The 12,141-nt window shown below is 43.1% G+C and overlaps 1 protein-coding gene across 10 annotated transcripts in view; it reads left to right on the forward strand.

The window, feature by feature from the left end:
• AKAP13 (A-kinase anchoring protein 13) overlaps positions 1-12,141 on the forward strand; it is a 1,883,770-nt gene that overhangs the window by 1,703,422 nt on the left and 168,207 nt on the right. For all 10 annotated transcript variants that reach the window (XM_069624282.1, XM_069624281.1, XM_069624277.1 and 7 more), the window contains one exon: positions 9,364-9,440. In XM_069624282.1, the coding sequence (XP_069480383.1) occupies positions 9,364-9,440 (77 nt within the window). The remainder of the gene's footprint in view (positions 1-9,363; positions 9,441-12,141) is intronic.

Raw genomic sequence — 12,141 nt, forward strand, 5'->3', positions numbered from 1 at the left:
GGCCAGTTTGTAATTCACGAGTTCAAATACCACCTCATCGTCATTTCAGTCCTTCATCCTTCCAACATTGTTAAATTGGGTAATACCCTTGGTTATTACAGTGCATAGAAGCCGAAGGAATCTGCCCAAAGTGCTGTATTTAGGAAATGCTTGTGTGTGAAGATTTCACATCATTGTCAATGTCACAGGTTCTAGGTCATCTTGAGCTCCAGTCTCTTGAACTGGTAAATGTACTTGTATACTAACTCACCTACTCGGGATACTTTCCTTTAACTTTACAAACCAAATCCAAGACATTTTGATAAAGTAACTTGTGTTGAGGTGGATTTTAACCACTGTTAAAAGAAAGATATACTTCTGAGTGTATTGTAATCATAATATCACGTTTGATTATTTTTTTTTGTTCAAATCCACATTCCCCCTCAATTTCAAAAGCTGTAATACTTGGCGATGTTAATTCCAAATCTATTAACCTGAAAGGTTGGTGGTGTCAGCCCTGCAGGGATTCAGACCTGTGACTGCTGTCATGTGTGCTCAACTCACTATGTCTGTGACACAATGCCTAGTAAAATGTTTGTCTTGGCCTCCCTCTGTCCCTTTTTTGTCTTGTCGCGCCCCGAAACACTGTACAGGTGTGTTTTAAATGACTTATCATATCATAGATTTGTGCCATTTCCCATTCATTTTCTCCCAGAGCTTAACCTCCTTACATGCACTGTAGGGGGATCCAAAGCTAACCTATTTTTTCTGTTTTTTACAGGAAGTACAGTCCTACAATGGGTTGATAGATTATTGAGCATCTTTCATTCCTTTCCTATTAATGCTCATCTACATATAAGATCCATGCATGTAAATTAGTTAAGGCAGTTGTTTAAGAGCCAGGCCTCGCAGCTGCTTTGTATCTCCTAATTTGGCGATAGTGCTGAGTTGGTGAATAGGGGAGGCCTTCCATCTTTTCATAATCCGTGTTCGAATACAGACATGAAAATAAGTCTGCCCCTATCTTGTATTTCTTTAAAGACACTGAAGTTTGCCGGTCCGGAAACAAGGGTGCCGATAAGGTCACCAGCACCCTTTTTTCCGGACCGGCAAACTACAAGTCTTGCATGCCGAGGCTGCTGTGCACGACAGGGCTGACCCTGCCGGACACAACGGTCACGGTAGGCAAACTCTTTTCACAGGAGCACCGGCACTGTTAGCAACGGTGCCGGTACTCCCGTGTCCCCATGCCCATAGAGTCCAATAGGACTCTATGGGAATGGGGATTAACAAATATGCAAGCGCCTGACTTCCTGGTGGCCGGACTCAGAATGAGCTGGTGGCACCGGGAGGTCCAGCACCGGTAAATAATTGTGAGTCCGGCACAACCCGACGGTAGCACCGGCAGGGTTACTGCTGGTCTCGGAATGAGGCCCCCTGGCTCTTCTTCATTGTTCTGCTAAGACTGTCTAATTGTATTTTTTATCTGAAAACTCTTTTGCAAGTTCCAATGTCCGATAAAAATGGGCACGAACAACGTAAATTCTTATGGCCTTGTAAATGTAAAGAGGGATTTTTTTTTTTTTTAACAACCCCCCCTCCCCCGCCTCTCACAAAAACAAAATTTGCCCCAGAAAATGTTTTCTTTAAACTGCAAAAATGCCATTTCGGGGTTACCAATTGACTTTATTGCTCTTTATTGCACTTTGTCTGGCCGTGCTTTAAATGCAATTCCAAATAGCATTTTATTTTTACTCAGTTGTGGTAACTGAGTAGTACTGTTCTCTTGCCTAATTCTACTATTACTATAATTGATGGTTTACATTTTTGTAAAGTTTTGTTAATCAAGATTGCATTATTTTTCAGTTTGACCTAACCAAATAGCATTTTGCATTTCAAATTTTTCATGCAGTTTTCTCACTGCACCATAAAATGTAACTTCACATTTGTTGAAGCTTTTTCTATGTACGGTTTGTATTCCTAAAAGCCACATACATTGTTTTTTTATGGTACAGGTAAAGTGCATCATACTTAAGAGATGTTTGTATCTTTCGATTTGGTGATTTATTTTTTTCTTCTCCAAATATAAAAATAAACATCCTAAAAATGAAAATATCAACCCGTTTTTGTTCCCAAGCTTTGTATCAGTATGTGAATATGTTTTCCTATAATAGATTGCAGTGATTCATTCACTATAATGTATTGTTGCATGCTTTAGTTCAAAGTTGTCACACACAAGTAAAACCACACTGAATAGAAACATTACAGATTTTATAAACAGACAATGGCAGCATTATCAGGATGTCCTACCATTCCATGATGATGTCAATGAAAATACTGCTTTAATTAGATGGATTGGTAAAATAGAGAATGATTTCTGCGTGACTGAGCATGTGAATTTGGAGCCTTGTTATTATAGTCAAGCAGCATGAAAAGAAAAAAATCTTATAAGTAACATTTAAACCCTCTGCCACCGACTTTTGGACAGTTCCACAAACTTCTACAAAACTGACACTTGTGGTGAATCAGAAGGACTACGTGAGGTCATGGTTCAAGAGTTATCTTTTTTTTTTTTTAAAGACAAACACCTAACTTGCCCTGTTTCTATGAAGGAAGTTCCCTACCTAAAAAGTAAAAACTAAGGGTGCTCGTCAAGTCCAAAATAACTCTTCTTAACTAATCCGGACTGGCCCTGCCACTTTAGAAAAAGTACCCTATTCAAAAGAAAATGGAGGCTTGTTCAATAACCCCGGTTTGGACTTCTGCCTAGCCCAACTGCAGTTGACTTATTCTCAGACTTTAAAGTTCATGTAGATAGTCTCAAATCCTTTTTAGCAAATCAAAAACCATCTTCTGCAAGGGTTTCACTCTCCCTCAGAAAGTATACAGTTTCTTCAAATTTTAATGTTCCAATCGCCCCTGTATATCTCAAAAATACAGTTCTTTCTTTCCCACCTTTTGTAGCATTGGGACCTAGTCCATTTGCTCTTCAACTGGAAACGAGTCGAGGGCCACCTAGCCTGCTGAATGATGTCCCAGTTGTCATCTGAAAATTGAGCGTACTGAAGCCTTAGTTGATCAGGAACCAAGCCGGCAAGTCCAGTTTGGCTGGGTCCAGATGCTCCACTGCCTGCCCTGCTGTGTCAGGAAGCCCCTGCTGGGGATCAAAAGATGGACTGGAACCTGGGAGCACAATTGCAGCAGATCTGAAAACCAGGGTCTCGAAGACCAATAGGGGACAACCAGGATGAGGCTGCAACCCATGATGCCCTGAACTTTCAGAGAGTCTGTTGGACCAGAGGGGTGGATGGGAACCATAACACCTGCGGCCGTTCCAACAGATCCAGAAGGCATCTCCCAGAGACCTGCCTAGTTCAGACCTACCTGCCCATGATGCAAACTGGGGGCACTTGGCATTCCGAGAGGATGCAAACAAATCCAGGTCTGTGAACCCCCAACGCTGCAACAGGGGTAACAAGGAGTTGTTGTGCCACTCCCACTCGTTGGTGCTGAACCCCAAGCGACTCAGCTGGTCCGCTCCTGCATTGTTGACCTCCGGTAGGTGAACTGCCAAAATCCAGATCCTCTCCATAAGGGACCATTCCCAGTTCGAAATCGCCTCATGCCATATGTGGGGGTGGGGGGGACTGCCACCCTGCTTGTTCAGGTAAAACATTGTGATAGAATTATCCGTCCTGACCAGAACTGACTTGTCCCTGATTATGGGCCAAAATGCCTTGAGGGGCAGGACCACTGGCCCGATCTCGAGCAGATTGATATATAGGAGGGCATCCGTCCTGGACAATGCTCCATGAATCACATAGCCCTTCAAAGTAGCCCCCAGCCCAAAAGAGAATGTCGTCGCCTCCACTGACGGCTCTGGATGCGCGAAGGGGGCTCTCCCTGAAACATTGCTATCCATCAGCCACCAGCGAAGATCGAGCAAAAGGAGCTGTGGAATTGGGATCCTGTCTGACTGGGACCCTGTCTCCTGATCCCAGTTGGCCAACGGGTGGAGCTGGAGGCGCCTCGTCTACAGGTGGTACAGGAGGAGGTGGGGGGAGTCGGTACGACCAGTCGGGACTGCACTGGAGCAGGGACCGGCACCAGAATCACTGACTGAACGAGAGGAATGCCCAGGAGAAGGGGAGGCCGAGATGGCACCGTCTGGGGAATGGCCTTCTTCACACTGTCCTTCAGAAGCCCCTTCATTTGACGGGGATGGCATGAGGAAGAGGAAGCGTTCGAAGAAGCAGTCCTCACTATCTGCCGGCTCCCTAGGGGCCCTGCTCTCCGAGGCACTGGGCCTCTGCTCCTGGTCAAAGCACTGAGGCATCTGGTGCGCGTAGCTGTAAGTCTGTGATGGGTAGATGTACCCCTGAGGGGACCAAAAGCCTGCACTGTAGGATCTGCTGCCATTTTCAGAGGGTAGGGGGCTGGAATCATCCTGAAAAGCCCACTCGATGGGCGAAAGCACGGGCGGGACCTGAGCCGGATCCAAGATGGGCACCTGCCTGGCAGGCACTGCCATGTGCTGCTATGCCATTTTGAAACCTTGTGCCATGCCCTGGAGGGAGTGCGCGAACGCTCTGAGCCAGGAGAGGTCTCTGACACTGTAGGGTACAGCTTGGGTCTTTGCGCCCGAAGCAGAGGTGTCGACCTCAGAGATCCCTCTTGTAGGTGCTGAGCCCTCAGCCGCACGGCTGGTAGTCAACGCCCTGGGTGACGGCCTCGGAGCGAACCCCATATGCTGGGAGCCCTCTGCACCTGTGCCGGTAACCGTGCTGGATCTAGCCGAGGAACAACTCTTGGAGGTGGCACTCGACGATCCCTTACACCCTGGGGCAGAAGAAGAGGGCGAGCCTGATCGTCCTTCCGTGGACAGCCTGATAGGGCCCCTAGGGGCCAGAAGCACACAGTCTCCAGAGCTCTGGTTCTCTCTAGGCTGGACTACTGCAACAGCTTCTTTTTAAATCTGCCTGCCTCTACTCTCCGCCTCTACATCTCATCCAGAACAGGACTGCAAGACGTGTACTTGGCATCAAGCCCAGGGATCGTATCTCTCCAGGACCGAAATCTCTGCTGCAAGGATTAAGTTAAAAACCCTCCGCATTGTCCACAAGGCCTTCTGGGGGCTGAGGCCTCAATACCTTCAACTCTCGCTTCCTAAATATCTTCCTTCCCGAGCTCTTCGCTCATCCACCTCCAACTCCCTCACGGTCAGTCGCCTCTCCAAGCAACCTTGAAACACTTGTGTATAAGTGCGTTATCAATGGCATATACCAAGGCCTCAGGTCTATCCCTGGATCACCCAGAAGAACCCCTATGTACCCCCAGCTTGTGAGCCGGTAGCCTTAAAGGCCTCAGGCCTGCGAGAACCTGAATGCGAGGAACCCCGGTCCGTGGGAATCACAGGGAAGGAGTATCTCCCTTGTGGAGCCATGCTGAACAGAGGGTCTACCTTGTCTTGACAAGAGATCAGAGACAAAGTCCTTAAGGTGGGGCAGAGTAGAAGTGTGGAAGATCTCCCTGCACTGCGACAAACGATTCTTCAATGCCCTGTGACCGAGAGCACTGCAGGCCGCACATGAGTCCCAGCGGTGGTCAGGCCCCAAACACAGAAGACAGAGTGCATGGGGGTCCGAGGCCGGGAACGAGCAGTCGCAAGAGGCACATCTTGTGAATCCTTCTGCAGCTGACATGCGCCGGGGGGAGTGAAGTATCGAAGGGAAGTGAAATCGGAATTGAAAAACCAACTGGGAGCATGCAGGAAGCTAAAAAGAATTCTCTGCGCTGACTGCCAGGTCTGACACCGTCTGTTCGGAAAATGGGACTGAGGTGAGGCACCGGAGGGTGGTGTCAGGGTCCGGCTTGACTGAATTCCACAGGAGCTGATGCTGTCCCCACAGACCCTCACCAGGAGTTCACCTCTCAACCTTTAAGTATAAGCTGAGCTGAAAACCCCAAGAAAGGGAAAGGGGAATTTGGAGAAAATAACAACGGAGACACTGCAGCCCTGCAATCTTCTGGTAGGCTCTGGTATCTGTAGTAAACAAATACACCTGGTTACTTATATGATAATATAAACTTCTTTTTTAAAATTATTCTAAACAAACTCTAAACTCTTTACCTCTTAAACCTCAGTAAAAGACTTAGAGGCTAATAATCTGTGTGGAATATCTTGTAAATAATATCTTGTTTAGTGCATATAGTTCAAGCCACTCAAGTCTCTTTAGAATCCTAAAGTGATGGCCCTTGCAAACACCTTACAGACTTAGATATTCTTCTTGATTTAAAGTTCTTTTCACTCTATGTAGTTTTCAATGCTTTTATAAAATGCAGTCTTTCTCTGAAGTATTGAATTCCATTTGCATAAATTACATTAAATAAATTCTCTTTAACTTTCTGGAATGCTGCTTTCCTTCCGCGTGTGAATTGTTTCCTTATTTAGACATAAAAACGTATAGTTTCTTGCTTGATACGCGTGTGCGTTAAACACGTGAAATCAGAAGACGTGAAGAATTGTCCTCGCGTTTAAAATACACACGCGATTCTTAACAAAACACGCACGTGCGAAAAAATACGTAAACGCGATAAAAATAACACGCGCTAGTTAAAATGGACTCGCGCTCTATCGCTACCGAACACGCAGAGAAACGAAACGTAATTCACGTAAAATAGTTTGTGCTTTAAAACAACTCGCGCTTAATTAGAATGGACTCGCGCTCTATCGCAACCCACCACGCGTTTTCTTATGAAACGTTTTTCACGTTAAAAATGTACACAAGCTAAAATTCACTCGCGCAATTCATTTGGGCACGCTCTCTATCGCTCTGAATACCCGCGCGCTTCCAAAAACACGTAAACGACGACACGCGAACTCGCGCACACATTAAACAGTCTTGAAGTACATTACACGCAGTTAATAAACTTTAAACTTTAAGGCACAATCTTCAAGCTTGTTTCCTTATAGTAACTTAACTGTAAATGTCTCTTTTCTCAAATAATTTTGAAACTTGTTAACTCTTTAAGTTTTCTTATAAAAGAAAATGAAAGTTCACTGTGAAAATCTTAAAATCTTTAAAAGAACGATCCCACCTGATGTCTTCTTGTTCATACAGGATCAGCAAACGATATTCTTACTACTTTGGTACATTTTCTGAACTCTGAAAGGGCCTTACTTAAGGAGCTTAACTAATGTACAACCAGCCACTGAATTTCTATGGATGAAAGGCAGTTTAGAATCTTGCTCACCTCCCAAGAATCAAACCCATTGTCCTTTCCACCAATCAGGCAAACCAAACATATATCATTGTTCCTTTAACCAATCAGATTGTTTCTCTCTCTCCATCTTGACTTGGGCAAGCACAATGTTAATTCTATGTACAAACTCTTCCTGTTACTAACCCAGCCAGCTCTGAAAGCACAACTAACCCAGCCAGCTCTGTTAATCCTGTTACTCTTCCTGTTATTAACCCAGCCAGTCCTGACAGGTCGGGCCTCGGTGGGGCATTCCACGCATGAGGATGCATCCCCGCCAGCTATACTAAATTTAGAGGGGAAGCTCAATTTTTCACTGCCAAAGGTTCCAGTACCGTCCGTATGTTTGGGGACGCCCCACAAGGATGGGAGGAAAGGGAACAGGACGTATGAGTACATGCATTAAAAAGAGTGAAAGGCCCACAAGTATATGGGATGACGCTACAGGAGCTTATGAAGGAAACATCAAGAGACTATCGGGGAAGATAACTTAAAGAACCCTATATTCTAAACAAACATATTTGTGTATCAATAACGACAGTAGGTAAGAAGCAGCCTTAAAGAGAGCCGCTGGCAAGAAGTACGACCAATAGAAGTGAGACATTGTCTTGGCCTATTTTGTGTTATTCATATTAGTGGTAGGGTCAGGTAGAATAAGGTTTGCAGCTGAGGACATGATATACTTTTTGACTTCCTGATGACAGACGAGCACCTTTAGTTAATTTGGAAAGGCAGAGTGATCCCTTTAGTAAAGGGGAAAGGTAGGCTATTTTCTTATATGTTCATTTAAGAAAGGTATCATGTCCTCAACGTGTCCAGCTCCTTCTTCCTACTCACCAAATTCAGCTCTAATTCCCGTTGGCTTTGGAGAGTATATTATTTGACTCAATCCAAAGAATGTATTGTGTTCTTACTTTCATTTTCAATAACATTTCATAAGTAATGTACATTACTTTCTTCTATTTAAATATCACCCAGTTTATATACGCACACCCAACCTTTTCCATTACTTTGCCTCCTATGCAAATATCGTAATTGAAATTAATAATGAGAATAGTTTTGACCACACCAAGTTAGCATGCAGTAGAATATTATATTGTATTTTTCAGCAGTTATCCGTGTGTTATTAAAGATTCTTCATTACAAAATGAAAACGTATGTTGAAATAGTTTATATTTTGAGAATACTACTGTATTATGCTTGATAGGGTATGTAGCACAGATGACTGAAAAGATTCTCAAGTATGTGATTTTTTTGTCTGTTTGTTGTGTTTATGGTACAAATTATTCCTTACACCAACAGTGTAATATTAATAAGGAACAGCAAAACAAATTAACACTTATTAAACAAGAAAGGAAGAGACATTACAATTAATCATAAAACCATACATAAAATAACTGATTCCTTTGTTCTACTGCAAGTACCTAAAATGGTGATGTTTCATCGTAAATATATAAAAGAACTGAATATAAACCAAGTCAAATGTAATCTTTCAAGAGACCGCAAAATACACAGTTAAACCATCTACTTCATGAAAACAGGAGAAATAAAGTAGGGGAACATGACAAACAATTCTACCTCCTTTATTGGACATTCCCACATATTAGTTGTAACATGCCCCTCCCCCCTTCACTTTCAACAGATTTCAATTTATCAAAAATAACCATTCAAAATCTCACCAAAGCAAGTACTAAGGATAGCTATATTCCATTCATTAGTCTGTTCCAGAGATCAGGTACAATAACTCTGGAAATACAATTGACAAAAGGACCCGAGTGCTTTATTCTGTCGGCAACTACTGCCTCACGTTTCATTACGACATGGAATAGAGTACTCGGCAGCCTATGTGCTTCATTTGAAACTGCCTACTTGTGTAGTGACTGTCAACCAAATGATGATTATTCAGCATACAGAAAGCTCCATAATCATAGTCATTCTTTGCAAGAGGCCGTCACATTACATCACTTCAAATAGGGGATGTATTCAGTTGCAATTCACTGGAATGATCCATTACAAAAACAGATATGTTCATTGTGGATTGGTAAGTGGAATGATTCAGAGTACTTGCAATGCCACACTACCTATTGGTGCAAATACATCAAAGTGTCTTTCCTTTATTTGCAGAGGTTCAGGCTGTCCTCCTTTCCGACACTCTTGTGTTTCTCCAGGAAAAAGACCAGAAATATGTGTTTGCCTCACTGGTAAGGCTTTTTCATTTTGTACTTTTATTTTTTACACCTGCAAGACTCTGGGCTCAGTGAGTGGGCAGGAACGCAGTTCAACAGGGGTCTGCAACCTGCAGCTTTCCAAATGTTCTGGACTATGACTCCCATGACCGTTACCGTAGATTTCTTTGAATACCATTTCACCTAATGAGATTTCACCTAATTTATTTCACCGAAAATGGTTCGGGAAATGGTATATGTGTAATGCATAATAGGTGGGGTAAGGGTATAAGTTAGGGTGGGCATTATTTAAAAATAAGATAGAAAAAGTAAAGAGTAGATTTTGTTTTTCAGTGAAATCGATTCAGTGAAATATCCATTAGGCGAAATATTTTCGATGAAATCACATACATACTCCCATGACCTGGCACAATTGGCTATGCTGGATGGTGCTCATGGTAGTTGTAGTCCAAAAAATATCAAACTAAAGGGTGCAGAAATGCAGTAGACTGTTCACAACACAGAACATAGTATGTTCGTTGTTTAAAATAATATACGTATGAAATCGGTTCCTGGAATTAAGCTTTAACTGAGGAAGACGGAGGGATTGACCTGTAAATATTTCATATTCCATATCCTTCAATGTGATCAATGTATGTCTGACATGTTTGTATAGTACTTTCTGTAAAAGCAACAGGCAGTTCATAGTAGCTGAATCATTTGTATTTGTATTTTAATTATTTGTAAAGCGCAGCCAAGCCCTGAGGCATCTGGCGCTAATCATACAGGTTACACATGCAAGAAGATACAGTAATAACATAAGTAATGGTCATGATCTACATCAAATGTACAGGAGTAGATTGTATGACATAAGGTACTTAGAGTTTTGCAGATAAATCAAGAGACCTAAGGCCGGACCCAAAGCATGGTAGATACATTAATAGCAAATGCAATGGTCAACATGGCTACATCAAATGAGCATGAATAGGAAGTAGTCAAAAGACAGAAGTTACTGCAAGAGTTTAGAGTAATGCAGATAAACAAGAGACACAATGCAGAAGTACTATATATACAGCCGGAAGTGATACTGACGTCATTAAAAACTCGCTGGAGTTAATGGGACTGAGATTGTAGCATGGGTGGGCTAGATAGAATCATGCTTGCGTAGTCAGTTTTTGGTCTTAGTGCAAAATAGGGAGAAGGAATGTTCCTCTCCTATCGATACCGGGAATACATTCCATATCATAGCAGCTAAGACTGGGACACTGACCGCCTCAGCAGGTTGTTGGTTAGAGCGTGGGATAGTGACACGATGTGACTGAGCAGATCTAGTAGGTAGGTCGCGATGAGGCGCAACGTGAGACAGTATTCACCCAAGTACATGTGTGCTTGGTTGTAGAGGCACTTGTGGGTGAGAGCGATTTTATATCAATTATTTGTTTCATGTTTAGCCATTTTATATTTTGTCTAGATGCAGTGATATGCTGTTTTTCTGGGATGTTGCAGGCCGCTCAATTGGCGTTATTTTGCATAACTTACATTTTGTTGAGAAGTGCCCAGGTATAATGCATTGCAATAATCAAGCTTTGATTAGATTGATAAGACTAACGCTCTAACTACTGAGATGCACTTATTTGTCGGCAAGTAGGGGAGGCAGGCCGTAATAAGCCGTGGAAGAAGGTTGAGAGTGGAATCAATATAAATTCCTAAGGTTTTCACATCGTTGGCTACTTTAATAATATTGCCATCGATATTGAATGATGTGAATGAAGTACCTAACTTATTCAATTTGGCTGTTGACCCAAGGAGGAGCAGTTCGGTCTTATCATCGTTCAGACATAGCCCGTGCTTTGCCATCCAAGTTGGTATGGTACTGTAGATGTCGTTGAGTTTTACTATCTACAATGTAATCACCAGTAATAGGGATGAGTATCTGGGTATCATCCGCGTAGTTGGCATACGGGACTCCCAGTGAACACTTTGTAGCGAGTTGGGGAAACACAAGATCCCTGAGGAACCCTGCAGGTCACTGGCTTGGGTAAGGCTGATGCTGCGAAGACCCTCATGGATCTGTTACTGAGGAATGATTCTAGCCAAGTGTTGGCTTGGTCAGAGAAGTGTGCGGCAGATGACGGATGTTTGCATAAGATTTTATGTTTTACCAGGTCAAATGCCACTGATAGGTCAAGTAGTAGAAGTAAAGCTGAGTTGCCCTTGTCTTTTAGGGTCTGAATTTGTATCTTCAAGTTAAAGAGCACAGTCCCAGTCCCATGTCTTGGTCTAAAGCCTGATTGTCTTAGTCCTAGTAAGTTGTCAGATTCCAGGTAATGCTGAATCTGGAGATATGCTGCACGATCCAGGATTTTCAGTAAAAATTGAACTTTTGTGATAGGTCTGTAATTTGACGGGTTGTTAGGGTCTAGTGAAGGTTTTTTTAATAGCAGGCGTACCCAAGCATCTAATTATTTTTGGACAGTGGTTCCCAGCTCTCCCAACCACCCTAGTTTCCTTTTATTGTTGCCAACAAGAGAACTTCAGCTTGAAGAGGCCATGGTTTTGCCTGGAAAAGATGTTGTGCTATGTAAAGCACCTGGATGTCAAGTGCTTGATATTTTAATGTTCAGGATCATCGGGTCCAGGAATAGATCAGGACATAATCATCCCTAAGGTGGGAAGATGTTTGGCCCTTAGGAGCGGCATTCAATAGGGTTGGGTTGTGTACATGGAGGTTTGGGGA

Source organism: Ambystoma mexicanum, chromosome 11, assembly GCF_040938575.1.
Source record: "Ambystoma mexicanum isolate Mex_15411 chromosome 11, UKY_AmexF1_1, whole genome shotgun sequence".
In the NCBI taxonomy this organism is placed as follows: Eukaryota; Metazoa; Chordata; class Amphibia; order Caudata; family Ambystomatidae; genus Ambystoma; species Ambystoma mexicanum.